The 20,596-nt window shown below is 40.3% G+C and overlaps 1 protein-coding gene across 3 annotated transcripts in view; it reads left to right on the top strand.

The window, feature by feature from the left end:
* POU2F1 (POU class 2 homeobox 1) overlaps window positions 1-20,596 on the top strand; it is a 182,011-nt gene that overhangs the window by 120,618 nt on the left and 40,797 nt on the right. For all 3 annotated transcript variants that reach the window (XM_047840561.1, XM_047840564.1, XM_047840563.1), the window contains 4 exons: window positions 12,945-13,045; window positions 15,577-15,630; window positions 17,527-17,646; window positions 19,751-19,939. In XM_047840561.1, coding sequence (XP_047696517.1) covers window positions 12,945-13,045; window positions 15,577-15,630; window positions 17,527-17,646; window positions 19,751-19,939 — 464 coding nt within the window. The remainder of the gene's footprint in view (window positions 1-12,944; window positions 13,046-15,576; window positions 15,631-17,526; window positions 17,647-19,750; window positions 19,940-20,596) is intronic.

A 20,596-nucleotide genomic window follows, 5' to 3' on the forward strand; every position in this document is an offset into this window, starting at 1 on the left:
AGCCACGTGTGGTGAGAGGCTACCATACTGGGTAGCACACATAGGTGACATTTCCATCGTTATAGAAACAAACGTCTGCTAGACGGTGCTTAAGTAGACTGATGGGCAACCGTGGAGCTCAGCAGTGAAGCAGACAGCAGCGTGCGGGGAACTCGTGTCTGGTGTAGTCAGGTCCTGCGGAGAGGTCAAGGTGGGGGGGGGCGGGGGGAGGCTTAAACTGTGACCTCTGCAGTTGACGGTTAGTCATTACTAGGGGGCCTGTTAAATGGTTTTGGGTAAGTGGTAGAGAAAGAAATCGCTGTGGCTAGAGAGGTGAATGACTGAAGAAGGGGAATGATGAATGTAGGCCACTCTGAACAGAAACTGTGAGAGGTTGTACAGCATAGTGGTTAGGAGCTCGGGCTCTGCAACCAGACCACCTGGAATCAGGTCCCTGGGTCTTTTCACTTACCAGTCATGTTACTTTGGGCAAATGGTTTCTTTCCGTGTCACAGTTTTCTTAGCTGTCAATAGTAATAAATCATTATATAAAAGCGATGTATACATTGAAAGCAAATAGATGTATGACTCAGTAGGTGCTCAGTAACTGGCAGTATTTATTCTGAACATGACGATGATGATGCTGATTATATATTAAATGGAAGGAAAGAATAGGAGAGGAGGTCAAGTACATTTGTATGTTAAGGAGAGGAACCAGTAGGAGGGAGTGGTACAAAAAGAATGGGTGATTCAGGAGTCAGAATTCCCAGGAAGGGAAGCTTTAGGTTTCTAAGCACTGATAACTGAAGTAGCTTAGAATAGAAGGCCCCCCCCCCCCGGCCCCCATTACTGGGTCTGTAGCACAGTGTCAGCAGCCCATTGGCTGGGTGAGACTGGTTGCTGTGGGCAACCTTTGAGCCAAAGGGAAGCAAGATTTGTATGGTCAGATTTGTTTGCGTTTTTGTTTAATTGAGGTGAAATGTATAGAACATAAAATTAACCATTTAAGGTGAACAATTCATTGGCATTTAAGTACATTCACAGTTTGTGCAGCCACCGCCTCTATCCAGTTCTGGAATAGTTTCATCGCCCCCAAAGGGAAACCTTTACTCAGGAAGCAGCTGTCTATTTTCTTCTCCCCCCTGCCCCTGGCAACCATCCATTCTGTATTCTGTCTCTACAGATTTACCTATTCTGGATATTTCTTATGAATGGAATCCTATGCTGTGTGACCTTTTGTGTGTCTGGCTTCCTTCACTTAGCATAATGCTTTCGAGGCTCATTCATGTTGTAGCCTGTATGATATTCGCTCCCTTTTATGGCTGAGTAATATTCCACTGTATGTAGACACCACAGTTTGTTTATCCAGTCATCTGTTGATGGACGTTTGGGTTGTTTCTGCCTTTTGGCTGTTATGAGTAGTGCTGCTGTGAACATGCATGGACAGAGATTTGTTTGAGTACCTGTTTTCAGTTCTTTTGGGTATATTGCTAGCAGTGGAATTGATGGGTCACTATAATAATGCTGTGTTTAACTTTCTGAAGAACCACCAAACTCTTTTCCACAGCAGCTGAACCATTTTACGTTTCCACAGTCAGCGTACAAAGATTCCAGTTTCTCCACATTCTTGCCAACACTTGTTTTCCGTATTTTTTCCTCTTATGGGTATCCTAATGGGTTGAATAATGTACTTTTTTTTAATGTACTTTTTTTTTTAAGTTTATTTATTTATTTTGAGAGAGTGAAAGAGGGAGCGAGGGAGGGGCTGCGAGAGAGGGAGAAGGGAGTTCTCTTTGCAGGTTCTACATTGTCAGTGCAGGGCCCGACGTGGGGCTCGAACCCACAAAACTGCGAGGTGACCTGAGCTGAAACCAAGAGTCGGACACTTAACCAACTGAGCTACCCACGTGTCCGAATAATGTACTTTTAAAGTAGCAAACTGCACTCATTTTTCCTCAGGAAATAATATTAGAAACGGAATCCTTTCTCTTTTTTCCAATTGTGTCTTTGTGTATCTCCCTCGATATCGTGGTCAGAATGTCTTACAGTAATGAGATGAACAGTGGCTAATATAAACTGTGTTTACATCTGAACCATTAGGTTTTCACTTTTCTTACCTTGGTGGTTCAGCCCTCACTGTAACCCCAGCCCACCTTTATGTCTGCATCTCCCCTTCTGTTGTTGTAGTTGCCACAATGTGTGTATCTTTGTATGAAACTGAAAGCACCGTGGTTACTGGTACACCCCCACCAGACTCCTTATGTCTTTTCCTCGTTATTTTTTCATTGCATTTATTCCTATCTGATGTTCAGTGTTTTTCACTTTTATTGTCTCTTCCCCACACTGGAATGTAAGCTCTATGAAACCGTGGTTTCTCTCTCTCTTCTTTACTATTCTATCTCTTGCATCAAGAACAGTGTCTGCCACATAGATACTCAGTGTACTCAGTGAGTATTTCTTTAATGAATGAATTGATAGGCCTGAGAACTAATTAAGAGCAAGGACTGTGTTGTTTTCATCTTTATCTAACCTCAGTACTTGACACACCAATGCACAGTAAATGTTTGTTGAATGTAGCGTTTATTCTTCCAGCAGGATCTTTCTTCTACATGATATTCTTGGTTCTCTTTAGTTTTTGTTTATGCCTAAATAATTATAGCAAAACAGAAAATGCACATAAACAAAAACAGTAGTCTCACTGCAAACGGGAGATGATTCAGTCATAACTCTCGTGTGTATTGCCATAATGATAGGTTTATCCTATAAAGGTAAAACCGTTCATTTGAAAGGAAAAATTTCAGGGCGCCTGGGTGGCTCAATCGGTTAAGCATCCAACTCTTGATTTCAGCTCAGGCCATGATCTCACGGTTGAGAAGATGAAACCCCGTGTCGGGCTCTGTGCTGGCAGTGGGATTCTCTTTTGCTCTTTCTCTGCCCCTCCTCCACTCATACTGTCTCTCAAAATAAATAAATAAACACAGAAAGAAAGAAAGAAAGAAAGAAAGAAAGAAAGAAAGAAAGAAAGAAAGAAAGAAAAGAGAAAGAAAGAAATTTCTTTCAAATTGTAGAGATGGACAACCTGGTTGGTTAAGACTTAGTTAATGATTTTGGAAACAGCCAAATAATCCCTATATCTATATTCCAAAGTAGTCACTATTAGAATAGGTTAAAAATAATGAAGGTAGTATAGAGTTCTCAGATGGGCCAGATTTTTTTTTTAATGTTTTATTTATTTTTGAGAGAGAGCATGAGCAGGGGAGGGACAGAGAGAGAGAAACAGAGACAGAGACAGAGAATCCCAAGCAGGCTCTGCGTTGCCAGCACGAAACCCCATGTGGGGCTCAAACTCATGAACCAGGAGACCATGACTTGAGCCGAAATCAAGAGTCAGATGCTTAACCAACTGAGTCACCCAGGGGCCCCACAGATGGACCAGACTGTAAGAGGAGATCATGTACACTGCAAGTTCAATTAAGTTCCCCATGTAATTAGCCAATGATACTAAATGTTACTGGAAGCAAAGTAGCCTCAGCACAGGTATAGTATATTTAATGTAGCTTCCCTCTGTCCCCAACATTCTTAATTGCGGGGGTGGGGGAAGGCAGCTGCCTATGACACTCTGCTTACAAGGAGGATCTTAATAGATCTGAGAATAAAGAGCATACCTTGCCCTTTTATATACTCGGCGTTTAGGTCTCCACTCACAGTAAATAATTTTTGATCCTCCTTTGAAATTAGAGAATACCTAAATATTTTCCAGCATTCCAGAAATTTCAGTTCTCTGTAACCCACTTCTTTCCTCTGATTTAATTCTGTTTTGTGATGTGAATGATTCTGATACTTGGTCTGAGCACCACAGTAACAAATCTATTTCCATGCATTTAGCAAAAGAATCTGAGGCCATGGACATTAGAAAAAAGATTTTTTCTTTTTAAAGTATCATGGTTTCCTTTAGACATAGTTCTATCCTGGAGAGATTACAAAAATATCATTCCTGTAAGTTTTAATTACTGGCCTTAAAGGGTTGATCTATTTGAATAATATTAATGTTATCTCTTCAGTAAGGATTAAGTGCCCTTAAGAAAAACTAGGTTGAATAGGCATTAAGTTTTGGGGAAATATTATAGCTAGATGGGCCCTTGAAGTCTCCCTAAAGAGTAGATTCCAGAAGCATGTTGAGGAATACCTGGCACTGTGCAGCATAGAGGAGACGTAGAGGACATCTGTGCTGGGGTCCTATTATGAGGGCGTCACCTCACCTTTCTCTCTGACTCCTCCTTCCTCCCCCCGTTCTTCTCCTCCTGTCACCGTTCTTTATTCCCTACTAGGTTGTGTTTCCTGTCCCAGTTATGCATTTTAACATTAGTGTTCAGAGGGTGTAGATTTCCATGTTCATTTATGGAGAAACAACAATAGGAAGAGGGTAAATGAGTGAACCGTTCCCCTTACAAAAAAACAGATGTACTCTGCACAGGTTAAATAACGGAAGTCAGTCTCCTCTTAGAGATCACTTTGGAGATGACCTTGAGGGAAAAATGGAAAGGAAGCCTGTTTTAGGAAAAGTGAAAGTTGTTATCACTAGTTGTAATACTCTTGATAGATAATGTGAAAAATAAAGATTAATGTAGCTACTTTTGGCATTTTGATTTGTTTCCTGCTTTGAGTCCCCCCCCCCCCTTTTTGTTTCTGGCCAAAAGTTGTTTTTATTTAATGTGGTAATATTTTTCATAAGCTATAAAATTGGACTGATCCACTTAAAAATGTTATCTTATCCTAAAATAGGTATTACTGAAGCAACAAGCTGTGAAGTAGAAACCAAAGGCTTGCGGCACGTGGGTGGCTCAGTCGTTTAAGCCTCCAGCTCTTAACGTTCGGCTCAGGTCATGATCTCATGGTTTGTGAGTTCGAGCCCCGCTTCGGGCTCTGTGCTGACTGTGCAAAGCCAGTTTAGGATTCTCTCTCTCCCTCTCTCTGTGCCCCTCCCTCGCTCGCTCACTCTCTCTCTCTCTCTCTCTCTCTCTCTCAAAATAAACTTAAAAAAAAAAAAAAAACCCGAAGGCTCAAATTTCTTATACCCTCATCATGTGCTATCTCCTTATGAGCGTGACCTTAGTGCAGTTACTGGTTGGCCACTTGGTTAATATTCTTTGCTAATTAGTGTTGAATTGGACTCCTTGGTCACAGGATGGTCTAGTAGAAAGAACAATGAGAAGAGAGTCAAGGGATTCCGAATTTCGGTCTTGGCCTCAGTTACTATCCAGCTCAGTTATTTCAGTGGGAATAGTTCTGTGTATTTTTCTGTTTTTCTTATGTGTAAATTAAGGCGGTTGATTGATTCCTTTTGATGGTCCCTTTCAGTGTTGTCTTTTCCCAAATGCCACATAAATGGAATCGTACAAGGTAGCTATTGAGTCTGGCTTCTTTCACTTAGCATCGTATGTTTGAGATTCATCCACATTGTTGTGTGTGCCATAGCTCAGTTTTCTCCCTTCCCCACCCCAGAAAATGCTGGAGAAGTACCAAATGTGTTGCAGTAGTATATAGAAGGTACAGATTTTCGCTTTTGGGTTAGAGAGCTGGGAACCGTGAAAAGGTAGCGTTTGAGCTGCGCCCTCTTCTTAAAGGGCTTTGAAAGTCAGAAACCTGTGTGAAGCTGGGTAGCGTGAACTCTTCCTGAAGCAAGGAAGCCTTCGTCTTTGTATGTGATCCTTGAGTGCCGGTTGTGAAGAGAGAAACGAACTTCCGGGGAGATGAGGACTCCCCGTTTCTTGAACTCCACGTGCATTCAGCGGGGCCTTCACTGGAACCCGTGCTGGCCTTGGACTCACCTCTGGTGGATTCCCTGCCGCATCCCTTAACATTCCCAAACCTCTTCTCTTATCTAGAACCTTTCTACCTTTTTTCTGTTTTCCTGTTTTTATTTTCTGAAAATGCCTACCTTTGGACTACTGAGAAAAGTGTAGCTGTCTGATTTGAGCCCCACCACCTCCCTCTGCGTTACATGTTTCTAGGTCCGTCTTCTCCTTTTCGTTCGCTTTTAAGAAATTCATTTCCATTACTATGGTCCTCCACTTTTCACTCTTAATTCTGTGTCTTCTCATTTCCTTCAAGTTCCTGCCTCATCTCTTCACCTCCTCTTGTTCTTGTATCTTCAGTGTATCCCTTCGCATAGAACCTTCCCTCAAAATCTCGAGGTATGTGTGGGTTTATCAGCCCACAGACCTCACCCTCCACCCCAGTCTCCACCCCTTTCAACTACTGTCCTCTCTCTCTCCCACCACTGCCACACTTACTAAAGGAAGGACCCCTGCTCACCACTTTGGCTTCATTACCACCTGCTTTTTCCTTTGCTCCTTGCCATCTGGATGTGTCTCTGAAATTGCACTGCAACTCTTTTGTCACTGTGGGTGTTTTCCTGTTTTCATGTGAACGTAATACTCTTAGAATCCTGTACGTGAACATGTGTGTATAAACACTCCTGTGTCTACCACTCTGGCCATGAATCAGACTGTTGCCATGTCCCAGGGGGCCAGCGTAGGTCCACCCTGGTCACAGTCGCTTCTTCTGTCACAGAGGGAACAATCATCCTGAATTCAGCATTATTGGTCACATTGCTTTTCTTTCCACATTTTTTGCATCTGTGTATTTACTTCCTCAAATAACACTTAGATTCACCTGTCCCCACTACATAAATCGAATCATACTATGTTCTGACTGGTTTCTTTTGTTCAACATTATGTTTTGGAGATTCATCCAAGTTAGTACATATGTCTATAATTCATTTTCACTGGATATAATATCCCATTATATGAGTACATCACCAGTTTTCTATCCGTTTTATTAGTGATGGACATTTGGGTTGTTTTAGGCTTTTGCTATTCCAGACATTACTGCCATAAGATAATTTTGTACTTATCTCTTGATGCATATGCATGAAAGGCACCAGAGTTTCCTTAGTAGTGTAATTGCTAAACTTATTCCAGAACTTACTCAGTACTGCCAGCCGTGTATTTTCCTTTTTTTTTTTTTTTTAATTCATTTATTTAAATTCACGTCAGTTAACATACAGTGTAGTATTGGTTTCAGGAGTAGAACCCAGCAGAGCCCCCAGTGCTCATCCCAACAGTGCCCTCCATAATGCCCATCACCCATTTAGCCTGTCTCCCCTCCAGCAACCCGCAGTTTGTTCAGAGTCTCTTATGGTTTGCCGCCAGTTTTCCAAAGCATTTGTACTGGTTTATATTGCTGCCAACAGAGAATAAGAATTTGTCTCACCAAAACTTGACATTAACCACCTTTGTAATTTTAGCCAAGTTAGTGGGTGTAAAGTGGTATTGTATTTGGATTTTAATTTGCATTTACCTAGTTTCCAAGGAGGCCGAACACCTTTTCTAGTGTTTGTGCACCATCTAGGTTTCTTCTTTTGTGAAATTCCTATTCATTTGGTTTTTGCCCATTTTTTTCTATTGGGTTAACTTTTTTAATTGATTCATACGAGTTCTTTGTGTGTTCTGAATACTAATCCTTTGTTTGTATGTATTACAAATATTTTTTTCCTTGTCATTCTCTTTATGTAGTCCTTTGATGAACAGAGCTTTCAGTTTTGAAGTAAACGTATGTCTTCATTTTTGGAGTCTCGATAAACAAATCCTTCCTTTTCTCTAGGTTATGACGATATACTCTTAGTTTGTCTTCTGAAAAGGTACTAGTTTTGTACTTCACATTTAAGCCTTTAATCCTTCTGAAAATATCTTTTTTTTCTTGCTTGCTTGCTTTTTTTCTTCTTTATCTCTTTTGTATGGTGTGAATTGATCTAATTTCATTTTTTTCCCAAATGGATACCCAGTTACCCTTCTATTGAAAACTCCGTCCTTTACTCCATGACGAGCAGCACTCCCTGTCATGTATCAAGTGTCTAAAGATACGCGTGGCTCTGTTTCCAGATTCTGCTCTGGCCTGCTCGTCCTGCACAAGTGCTGCGCTGTTCTAATTATTGTCATCCTGTGATAACTCGTAATGTCTCAAAGAATACAGGTCCTCCCACTTTTTTTTTTTAAAGCATCTTGACCCTTTGCCCTTCTACTTAAATTTTAGAATCATGGAGCATCTGGATGGCTCAGTCAGAGGAGCATGGGATTCTTAATCTCCAGGCTGTGAGTTCAAGCCCCACGTTGGGTGTAGCGATGACTAAAAAAATAAACTTTAAAATTAATCAGTTAATTAATTAATTTTAGGATCAGTCTGTCAATCACACACACACACCCCCCAACCCCGAGAAGGAGAATGAAGGAAAAAGAGAAGGAAAATAACTTGTTGAGGGGCACCTGGGTGGCTCAGTAGGTTAGGCATCCAGCTCTTGATTTCAGCTCAGGTCATGATCTCCATGGTTCGTGAGTTTTAGCCTCATACCAGGCTTTGTAGTGACAGTGTGGAGCTTGCTTGGGATTCTCTGTCTCCTTCTCTCTCTCTCTCTCTCTGCTACCCCCCACCCCCACTCACTCTCTCTAAAAAATAAGTAAACATAAAAAAAAAAAAAACTTGTTGAGATTTTCATATGAAATTGCTTTGATTCCATAGATCAGTTTGGACTGGACTAATATCTTTACTGTGTTGAGGCTTCTAGTAAATGAGCATTTATTTATGCCCTCTTTATAATTTTTAAATAAAGTTTTACGGTTTTCTACTGATTAGGACTTGCTATAGTTTGATAGATTTATTCCCAGAATTGTATATTTTTGGAAGCGTTAAAATTAGTAAGAAATGTTTTCTTTTGGTGTATGAAAGCAGTTTTAAAATAGATTTTGTGTGCTGTAGCCTTATTAAACTCTCTTATTCTAGAAATAGATCATTAGATTCCTTAGGATACTCTATTTACATTATCAGATCATCTTTTTGAAAAGACCGTTTTATTTCTTTTTTCCAACTTCTGTATTTTCTTTTCTTGCCTTGTTTTGTTGGCTGAGCCTTCCAGTAGCTGGCACACTTATCTTGTTCTTAATCTTAAAGGGAGTGCTTTTTACTCTTTATAAGGGTTAAGGAAGTTTCTTTCTATTCTTACGCGTAGAATTTTTATCATAAGTGCATGTTGAATTTTTCTAATTCAGTTAGAAAATTTCTAATTGAAAATTGAAAAGGCTTTTCTTTATTCTTTGAGATGATTATGTTTTCCCCTTTTAATGAATGTGGTGAATCCCATTAATTGATTTTTAAAACGTGTTTATTTTATTCATTTATTCATTTTTAAACTTCTTTTTAATTTTTTTTAATGTCTATTTTTGAGAGAGAGAGAGAGACAGAGTGTGAGTGGGTGAGGGGCAGAGAGAGAGAGAGACACAGAAATCAGAAGCAGGCTCTACGCTCCGAGCTGTCAGCACAGAGCCCGATGTGGGGCTCAAACTCACAAACTGTGAGATCATGACCTGAGCTGAAATCAAGAGTCAGACGCTTAACTGACCAAGCACCCCACATTTTTTTATTTTTTTAACCCCAAACTAACCCTGCATTCCTGGAATAAATCCACTGTAGTCTTTTTAAAATTTAATCTTTATTTGAAGCAGGCTCCACATACAATGTGGGGCTTGAACTCGTGACCCTGAGATCAAGAGTCTCATGCTCTGCTGACTGAGCCAGCCAGGCACCCCCAGTCCATTGCAGTCTTAATATTTTACCTTGTTAGATTATTTTTGCTGGCACTATTTAGGATACTTTTTTATATGTTTGTGAGTAAAACGGGCATGTATTTTTTTTTTTTTTTTTTCATTTTTATACTCCTCTTTGTCAGGTTTTGGTATTGAGATTCTGCTGGCCTCATAAAGTGAGTTAGGAATTGTTTACTTTTTCCCCCTACTCTGAAAAAGTTGTGAAATACTGGAATTATTTTTCCTTTGGATTTCTGGAAGCAAGCAAAGTGAAATTGTTTTCATTTTTCCTTTTGGGAAGATTTTTACTGACAAATTAAATGTACTCAAATACTACGGGACCCTTTAGATTTTCTGTTTTCTTCTTGAGTCAGTCTTGGTAAGTTATATTTTCTAGAGAGTAATCCATTTTTAAGTTTTACTTTCATTGGCATGAATTTTATTGGTTCACGATAATCCTCTTTTATCGTATCTGCGGCATTTTTTTATTGTGTCCTTCTTTCTGTTATCCTTAAATCGTTTGTTCCTTCTCTTTTATTTTTTTATTCCGTCATACCAGAAGTTTATAGTCTATACGGTTCTTTTGAAAGAACCAAGTTGGTGTTTCTATTATGTGGGGTTTTTTTCCCTCTTTGATTATTGTTGGTCTTTCCTTTATTCCCTTTTATCTATTATCTTTGGTTTAATTTCTTAGTATTTGCTCTTTTTCTGTACCATTTGACAGCAGTAAACTGCCCTGTCCTTGTAGCTTGCTTTGGCTGCAAGGCTCCTGAGGCACCCTAGTCCTAAGGGATTTTTTTTCTGTATTCTAACTGCTTAATCTTTGCCTTTACATTTCCTAATGTAGGTGCCCTCTTCAGGCTTCTTTGCTCTACATCCACTCTTAGCTGGTTGACACTTTTACTCTTCAGATTTCACCTATCACTTCCCTGTGAATGATATGAGCAGGGGACCCTGTCCTTGTCTGGGCTCTTCCACTAACTAGCTGTGACATTTTGAATAATTCACTGAAGATTCCTTAATCTGTTTGTTCCAGTAAAATAAGGAGGTTGGATTCAAGATCTCCAAGGTTCACCTCAGTAACACTGCTCCGGTGGCAACTTTATAGAGTCTTTACCTCTGGCCTCTGTCGTTTCTAAATGCCTTCTGGGGCACTTTTCTTACGTTGTTTGGGGGTTTCTCAAACTCTGTGTATCTTATGTTAATCTTCTTATGCAATTCACCTTCTCTCCCAAGCTGTTAATACCCCCAGTTCCTTATTTATGTTCCTGTTTTCTCTGGCACACATTTGGTTTGACTCCCAACATCCTGTCTCCCTGTACCGTCTTCATACTCAAGTCTGACGTGTGTGTGTGTGTGTGTGTGTGTGTGTGTGTGTGTGTTCTTTCTTCTTTCCTTTTAGCCCAGGTTAGGTCTTTATGTTTTACAAGAATGATTTCCCCGTGATACCTCCTTTCTTCCATCCCTTACCTTATAGGGGAGCCTCAGAGTTTTACTTAAAAAAATACCTGCTTTTGCATCTTAAATCTCTGTTTATCTGAATTGAATTTATCTCTGTTTAATTGAATTGTCTAAGAATGGCCTTTCACTTTGCTGGCTTTAGATACCATGCCTTTATGCATCCCCCCCCAAGAGGTAGAGACAGGGCACCTGAACAGTATTACTTATAGGCCACTGTGGCAGGCTCTGTACCAAGGAGAGAAATCCGTCAGTCGTGTGTTATAGTGCTTTGTGATTCACAAGCTTCTCATTTTTGTGGGAACTTGCAAGTGGAACCAGTGTATAGAATTTTTAGGATCTCCATGAGAGTGAAATATTTGGTTCTGGAAGACTTCCTGTATTGGCGATGCGTCAATTAACCGCTTGTCTCTGTTTTTCAAAATCTCCTCCTCTTTCAGTCTTACGCATGTATGTGATGTATATTGAGCATTAATGATTTTCTGCATGGAGATGGAGACCAGTGGCTAATGACAAAATGTGCCACTTTAAAATCATGAAACTTCTGTACGTGGCTCATGAAGGTGACCCTAATTAATTACTTTAAGTTTTATTTCACACTAGTTTCTCACCACTTGACACAAGTATGTACCCTTTTAACTTGATCAAATGTTAATGTCTAGGTAGTTCTTTAATTTACTATTTGTGGGAAACTTTAGGAAAAAACCATAAGAGAACGATACACTATGAGGGTTTAAGCAGGTGGAAATATATGGACACTCCTTTTATAATTACCTCACGGGAACCTTAAATAGGTCTTTTGAGTCGTGTGATCTACCTCATTTTTCTTATTAAAGTGATGCGTGTGCTAGAAGTGGGAGTATATAAAGGCAGAAGTTAGTAGCCGTTTAGAAATACTACTTTAATGTTCTGCCTCATACTGTCCCAACAGGTGTCAACAGGTGTGCTCCATGTGTGCACACACAGGAGTGAGGACGGGCAGCTGGGTCGTTTGAGTGGTAGGAAATGGCAAGTCAGTACCACCTTCATGTGCCTCAGTGATTCTTGCAGGTTCCTGGAGTCTGTTATATTTTGTTGAGTACAAAGAATTCTGGTTATTTCTAAATAATGCCTGGATATTGTCGTTTGAAAACCACGTATTATATCCTTAAAAAATATTTGAGTATTAGGATGATAGGTCTTTCCATAAATTAATCCGTCCTCTTCTAACATCTGATTGCAGCATCGGTGGTTAAAAAGCACAGGATGACCTTTAGAAGATGATAGTTACAGCAGAGGTCTTGCTAATTAGACATGTGCAGCAGTTTATACTTTGGAAATGAAGAAATTATTAAAAATGTTCTGCAAATGGTTGCTTTCACCATGAGATTGTCATGTAGTAAAAGCATAAGTTAAGAATAAATCATCTTGCAAAGTCACCAGTGGGTTTCTTCTGTCCATGCCAAACATGGAGAATTGGGGACCGGAAGAGCACTTCAGTCCCTCTTTAGAAGTCTGTCTTCTACCATTCTTCCCAACAGTGATAGTGACAATAATCTCTTCCTTCTAAGTGCCATGCTTATTCTGACCCCAAACACTGCATTCACTTCCAAATGCTCTAACACTGTCTTTATGGCTGGGATCCATTTTTTATATTTTAGTTTCTGTTTCTTATGCTTAGTGTTCATTTATTTGTCCCGCCGCCCTCCCTTTATTAGAGAAATCATTTTACTGTATGTCCTTTTTCTTGTAAATCCCTCTCGTCCTGGGAGGTACTTCGGAAAGTGCTTCTACAAAACTGATGACTGATCAGTGCTGGTGACTGAAGGCTAGTGCTTTATTTCAGTTGAGTTTGTTTTTAATAGTTACATTATTGTGCTTGCTTTCCAGGCACACAAACCAATGGTCTGGACTTTCAGAAGCAGCCCGTGCCTGTTGGGGGAGCAATCTCAACGGCCCAGGCCCAGGCTTTTCTGGGACATCTCCATCAGGTAGGATGCTCTGCTCAACCATCAGGGAGGGTAAAAAGTGGAGGCATGAAACGCGAGGGCCTGGGGAAGTTACTTCAGTGTGTGGGACTTTTTACGTTGATTAAAGCCTGTGCTAATCGCACCTAATTGTGTCCTTCTGAATGGTTCGGCTGGAATCCTGTAGCTTAATTGACTGTATAGCTATTGACCCCGCAGCTGTGTGAAAAAAAGGACTTCTTTGTTATGAATGGAATGTATATAACAACGGGGTTACTGTTTTTGTCCCTGTGGGTCTGTGATGGCTCACTGAAGGTAGTAAATTACAAAGTCATCCAAAAGGATGTAGTCACCATTGCCTGAGACCTGCTGAGTAAGGCTCTCAGTTCAGAATATGTCTTCATAAAATGTATCTTCGTATGTCTTCTGAGCTCATAAAATATGTTTTTAGACTACCTACGCTTTATATAAAAGAAGCTCCTGTGATTGAAACAGGTGAAATTTTAGAAAGGTCCTCTGAAGCCTATTTATTCTACAAATTCAAAGGGATAGTGTGCAGGCAGCCATTAGCATCTTCTACTAGAGGGAGGCCCTAGTTGACAGACTTTGGTCAGGTGCATAGGTTTGTGTTTCTGAAAGTAGAGAAACTTCTACATGAAGCTTCTGGATAAAATATTAAGATGATTTAGCATCTAAAATAATTTAAGAATATATTGTAGAAGAACAAAAATGTTATTTTCATGTTGATTTTTTTTTTTCCCCCTAAAAACATATTGTAGCCTCCAACAAGCTTTCTGGTTTCTTAGAGGGATAGCATTTTTGATAGTTTATGTGGCTTATATTAAGTGTCTATCTGGCATAAATTTGTGACGGTCCAAATGTATTTAAAAAAATCCCTGAAGGTACATAGATGATATGCAGTCTTTTCTCCATTGGATCCAAATTCCAAGATGAGTACAAGTCCTGCATCAGCCGCAAGGCCTCCAGCTCAGAATCCTTGAACCTTCAATATGCCCTATACCAAAGGACTTTAAATCAAGGAATTTTAGGGGCGCCCGGGTGGCTCAGTCATTTAAGCATCCGACTTCGGCTCAGGTCGTGATCTCATGGTTCGTGAGTTCGAGCCCCGTGTCGGGCTCTGTGCTGACAGCTCAGAGCCTGGAGCCTGCTTCGGATTCCGTGTCTCTCCCTCTGTGTCTGCCCCTCCCCCACTCATACTCTGTTTCTCTCCTTCTGTAAAATAAATAAACATTTTTTAAAAAATTATAAACAAAGGGCAGCGATCCATTCATTTTAGCTCTGAACTCTATATGAGCTCCATACCAACACTTACACTTAACTTCAGGAAACCTTGAAGTTATATGATATATCGAAAGTGGAACTCATTGTCTTCCTGTCAGTGACACTACCATTTTTTCCGTCTCTCAGATTTGAACCCTGGAATAATTCGTGACTTCTTTCTTTATCTATATCCAGTCAGTTGCCAGGATCCTATGTAGTAGCACTGTCTCTCATGTTTCCTACTTTTTGTGCTGACTGCTGCCATTCTGATTTACACTTCATTTATTCTACTCTAACTTCTATTCTTTTTCCCCATACATGGTCTTTCTTTATTTTCAGGACATTGACATTTTTGAAGAGTACAAACTAGTCATTCTATAGTGTTGCTCGGTTTGGGTTTGGGGAGGAGTACAACATAAGTAGTATTGTGTTCTTGGTGGATTATACCAGAAGGCACGTGTGTCCTTAGTGGTGACTTTTCCTTTTGTAATTAATAAGTATCAGTGGAGAGATGGTTGAGAATATGTAAATATCATGTTATTCCCCACCTCTCACCCATTAGAGCATCCATTGATGACACTTGCCAGAATCAGGTATTAACGTGGCTGCCAAACAATGTCCCTTATTCTAATATAACCATGGTTTTTTAACTTTCTGAATGCATGAAATGTTGTGACAGACTTTCATGTGTGGATTATAGGACAGAGTCTTCATTTCAGCCAGCAGTTTTGAGTTATGACTATAAATGTTCTAAGGACTTGACTGTATAGGTGTTGTGTGTGTGCATATATACACATGCACACACGCACACATATGTATATGTAAGGTTTTCACTCTGGTATATACTTGAAAATTTTGAAATTAGAATGAGTAGGTAATTCTGATTGTTTATAATGATAAAAATAATGTATGTAAGTAGCTTGTTCTCGTGTGTTCTTTATATAATGGATGAATTAAGCTTTTAGAATCTAAGCGTCCAATGATTACAAACAGGATAAGGAGTGTCTAATACAAGAGTGGCACGCCTGATGACGCTTAGTGTGGGAAAACATGTTCAGAAGAGAACTGGTAACAGCATCTTCTGGTAGAAGGTGGAGGAACCGTGAGCTTGTCCATAAAGTTTTACCTCTGTAAGATAGACCTCTTTGTGTTCTTAGTTCTAACTCAGTGACGGGCACTCAGTAGAGATTCTTGAAATACTTGCTGATGTCAACTTCGAATGATGGATGTCAATAGTATCGTACTAGAACTTCACCTCACTACTTTACTTTTAGGTCCAGCTCGCTGGAACAAGTTTACAGGCTGCTGCTCAGTCTTTAAATGTACAGGTAAGCTGGGTTTCGGGATTATGGATCAGTTTTACTATTTTTCCCATATTTTTTCTGACTTTTTTGTAATGAGCATGCAATAATTTTATAACAGGAAACACTTAGGAGTATTACCTTTTTTTATTACCTAATGTCTTTAAGATCCAAATACTGATAATCATTGACAACACGTTCATAAAAATCCAGTTTATGTTATACTACTGTGAATGACAAAAGGTGAACAAGAGAAGTCTACTTGCAGAGGTGGATGTGTAAGTTTATTTAATTTTTATCTGGGGGAGCATACGTGAGTGTAGGAAGCTGTTTCTGAGTTTTACAGTGATAACACATACCTAAACACAAAGCCAAATAATTTGTAAATCCCTTTTTGTTTCCAGATGCCTTTTTGTGGTTTTGTAGTGTAGAGGAAAGAGCACTGGGCTGAGGTACAGAGGTTTTTAGTGTGCATTCTAGCTCTGCCACTAACTAGCTGCATGACCTTTGGCGAGTCACTTAACATCCTGGGGTTCCTTTTTTTTACATTTGTTTAAGTGGGGAAGTTTTTAGAAGCTTGCCAGGGTCCCTCTCTGCTCTAAAGTGCTGTGCTTCTAAGGTTTGTAACTAAGCCTGGTGCAGTTATTGACGGGCCGCGTCGGATCAAAATTTTAAAAACAAAGGTTAAGTCTGGCTACTTTGCTGATGCACAAATCATGTGGTAAAACATGCAAAGTTCAGTTATTATACGTTACTCCGTAATTCAGTCAATCTGCTGCTTCCTTTCGTTATAGTGTTTAGGTAGCTGACAGTCAAGAGGGGAAAGCCATATTCTAAAAGATTGATTTCAGTGTTGCTAATGACTAAAGACCTTGGGTTGAGCGTTCCGGGAACCCAATGGAATATGGACCTGGTAACACATGGAGGCAAGAAGAGAAAAGAAAAGGAGATAATGTGACCTTCCTTTCTGAGGGAGAGGAGGCAGAAAATTGCCTCGGTTGCCATGGTAAACTTTCATCCCTTGGAGAGATGTTGGCAAACAGGCTGTATCTCCAGTGCGGCATGTTTACAGTCCTGCACTGTAATTATCTCCCAATGACTGGCAGAATTAATCAGAGCCTTTATGTTAATTAGCCTTGCTGTAGTCCCCAAAACAGGTGGTAGGAAATATGCAAATCTATGCAGAATTTTAATGCTCGCATAGCCAGTTTTAATTACCATAAAATTTCCTCTTAGTGTCCCTTTTAGGAGTGTGTTCTCTTTCCCTCTTGACTGTAGCGTTTCCCCTCCAAACTTGTTACTTGATGAGAGATGCTAAATTTGCAGTCATTTTAGATATTAGATCCAAAGTTCTGTGGGTCAAGTTGTCAGCTCCGAGATGATACATGAGGGGGTTTCAGGCTGACCACCAGATACATCTCAGGATGCAGGGGTGGAGGGTCTAATGTAGAGATGGATTGAGAATGTGCTTTCCCTTAGTCCTTATTTCTGAAGTTGAGATCTGGGTTTCTGAAAAATTCTGTTGATTTGTGGAGGACCAAATTTTTTTTTTCTTAAGAGTTGTTAAGTGCAGCCTTGCTGGCATTGGAACGAGAAGTCTATACCAGCAACTTGTATTGTGGGTAATTTTTACATTTTATTTTTCTACTTTCATGTGTTCCGTATTTGATCATTTCTTTCTTTTATAGTTAGGAAACGACAAATAAGAATTGTGATTTTTTTTTTTTTTAAAGGGAGAAAAAGTCTAAAAATGTCCTATATTAAAATTAGGAAAATACAAAGATGAATAAGAAAGGAAAAGAATGAAACCAGAAAACTCATGACTAGATAAATCCATGTTGTAAACAAGTCTTAAAATATGGAGTTATAAGTAGTATTTTTTAATCAGTTACTTGAAATCTCTTATCCCCCCTTCCCTCCCAGTCTAAATCTAATGAAGAATCGGGGGATTCACAGCAGCCAAGCCAGCCTTCCCAGCAGCCTTCAGTGCAGGCAGCCATCCCCCAGACCCAGCTGATGCTGGCTGGAGGACAGATAACTGGGGTAAGTTTTCACTGAGAGAATTACAATACACTTTCTTTGTGTCGGAACTGCCACGGGCCAATATCTGATTAGAACCGTTTGCTGTAGCACACAAGTGACGTGGTTATGCCTGGCGCTGTTTTCTTCAAAGAGTTTGCTACGCTGTAGGCAGCTCCTTAAAAGGAATTATCTTTGTCGTAAGTTTTCGGGGTATCCTTTCTTACTTTTGCAGATGCTCTCGATAAACTAGAGACTTTTTTAAACCCACGTTTCACCTGTTGCTTCATCATGCAGTGGAGTCATCCTCTGATTGAGATCATTATATTGATGAGATTATAGTCGTCAGTTTAGAGTTACGATATCGCTGCAGAGTAGAAGTTAAAGAGTGGGTTAGTACCTACACAAGAAAAATACCTTCTTTAAATTACTGTGTCATGTTCTAAAATGAAACCTCTGGTCTCGTATCCTGGCTCTACAGTTTACTGTGTGAACTCATTACTTCCTCTCCCTGTGCCTCAGTTTTCCTTCAGTTAAATGGAGATGTTTTCTATGTGAGATGCTCACAATGTTGTTATATAGATAAAGAATAACAGTGTTTGTAAAAAAAAAGAACAGTGCTTGGCATGTAAGTCAATAAATGTCTTTTATTTTTATTGGTAATAGATCGGCCTTTGTGAATACATTAAACTTTCAACTTTTCAGCCGTCTGTGCTCTAAGACACCAGAAGTATTTTTCCAGTGCTGAACATTTGTCTGTTAAGTTATTTTGCGGGTAGAAAGGCTAGGAGACTGGTAAGGAAGAGTTGTTATTCATTTCGCATCACATCACATCACACAATTTTTTACTTCCTTTCTTTTAGTTAAGTATGTTTTAGAAGTTGCAGAATGGTCTTAAATATCTCCTCGATGGAGATTAATATGTTTATTACGTAAAATATTTGTAAACATATGTATCTTGACAGCTGTTAAGTTTTTGAATGGTTTCATTTTGATTCTTATGTCTCTGATGTACAAATTGTATTGGACCCTTTTAGAAGGAGGGTTGTGCCACTAAGTGAATGTACACGCGTTTAATATATGTCAGGGTGGGATGCCTTGCTGGCTCAGTCGCTAGAGTATGCAACTCTTGATCTCGGGATTGTGAGTTGGAGCCCCATGATGGGTTTAGAGATTACAAAAATAAACTAAATACAATACATACATACATACATAAAAGCTTAAAAAAATAAAGTATATATTCCAGGCTTCCTTCTTGTCTGATCAGAGCATGCCACCAAAAGGAAGGCTGAACACACTTATTACTTTGTGTCTGAACTAAGTTGCATTATGAAAGCAAGTTTTAATCTGCTCTAAATACATTTCCTGTTTTACTGTTTGGGTCTGTTTCGGGTGATTAGTGTCTATAATAGTAAGAGACCCTTGGGATTCCAGGTTCGTGTGGCTGGAGCTTCTATTAAACCTGGGCTTTAGGATTCATTTGCATGTAAAGAGAGCCGCTGTCCCCACTGTCACCACCTGTTTCACGGAGATAATGTGTTGGAAAGGGGATATAAAGTTGTAGAGACCCAGTGCTTTCAATAACAGAAAGGACTGTGTTGGGGAGGGGCCGTAGGGAGACTTGGACAAGAAACAAATGGAGCTCATATTCTTTAGTCATATCTTAGGACATAATGGAAATGATGGAATATGGCAGAGATTCATGCTAATGGGAAGCAGCTGGGCCTTATCAGTTCTTTCCTCGGTCAGATCCAGCATCCTTGTTCCTCATTCATCTGACTAATCACTTGCTGTTCTGTTGGGTGTAAATTTCTTTTCATATCCTGTCAGCGTGGATTCTTTTTCTTTTCTTGCTTACTAGTTAATTACTTTTTTTGCCTGAACCCTCGAGCCCTGGACACGTTTGAATGATTGTTTAAGTCCAGAGTGAGGACCACCATTCTAATTTAAATGTTCCGCCAGCAATGGCAGCTCGATTGCTGATCAGCGTTTCAGCTTCGAGCTGACCGTGCGGAGGCGGGTGGCTAAGGTCTCATAGCCCTTGAGTTACCTACCGCAAAGCAGTCGGCTTGCGTTAGGGGCCCTTCTCCCGCAGACCATTCCAAACGTCTGTTCTCATTTTGTTCAGCTTACCTTGACGCCGGCCCAGCAACAGTTACTGCTACAGCAGGCGCAGGCGCAGGCACAGCTGCTGGCCGCCGCGGTCCAACAGCACTCCGCCAGCCAACAGCACAGCGCTGCCGGGGCCACCATCTCAGCCTCCGCCGCCACGCCCATGACGCAGATCCCCCTGTCGCAGCCCATCCAGATCTCCCAGGTGAGTCTCCCTTTGGGCAGGGGCGGGAAGTGAGGAATCAAGCGGCGGGTCTTCTTTAGTACGGAATCCACTTTCTGATCGTCGTCCTCGTGGCTCCTCAGAAGGCCCGAGGAGCGCGAGAGCAGTGAAGTGCGCGGTCGCCTTCCTTACCGCTGAACTAGAAGTAATACGTTTGTTTGCTTATTTGAATTGATATTATAAACACATAACTGATTATTTGAGTAACTGTTTACATTAAGTGACAATTCTCGAATAATTAGTTGGCATATTTCTGAAGCAGGGGATTACTGTATTTATTTTAATTAGCTAATTATGGCAGGCACGGGTTCTTTCATGTGCTCCGCAGTGAATATTGCCACTCATGTGTGAGAGAGACGGCCCGTCCTCTCCCTGCTACGGAGCGATTAACTCTGTGCAGAGCTGTATTCGGATGTGGTTTGGCTCCAGCGTTCACACTTCAGGGCAGAGTATCCAGAGATAATAAAAAGTTACTTGAGAGGCATAGACGGTACTGCCTGGGAAGAAAGGTAAATGAAGTCCTTCGTCCCCAGGAGAGGGAAAAAGTCCAAGTATTGGTATCAGTAAGTTCTGTGAAGAGTTCTTATGAGTCTAGCGCTAGACAATTATCTTTATCCCCCCAGAGAAGACTCAGAAGCA

This window comes from Prionailurus viverrinus, chromosome F1, assembly GCF_022837055.1.
Source record: "Prionailurus viverrinus isolate Anna chromosome F1, UM_Priviv_1.0, whole genome shotgun sequence".
Lineage (NCBI taxonomy): Eukaryota > Metazoa > Chordata > Mammalia > Carnivora > Felidae > Prionailurus > Prionailurus viverrinus.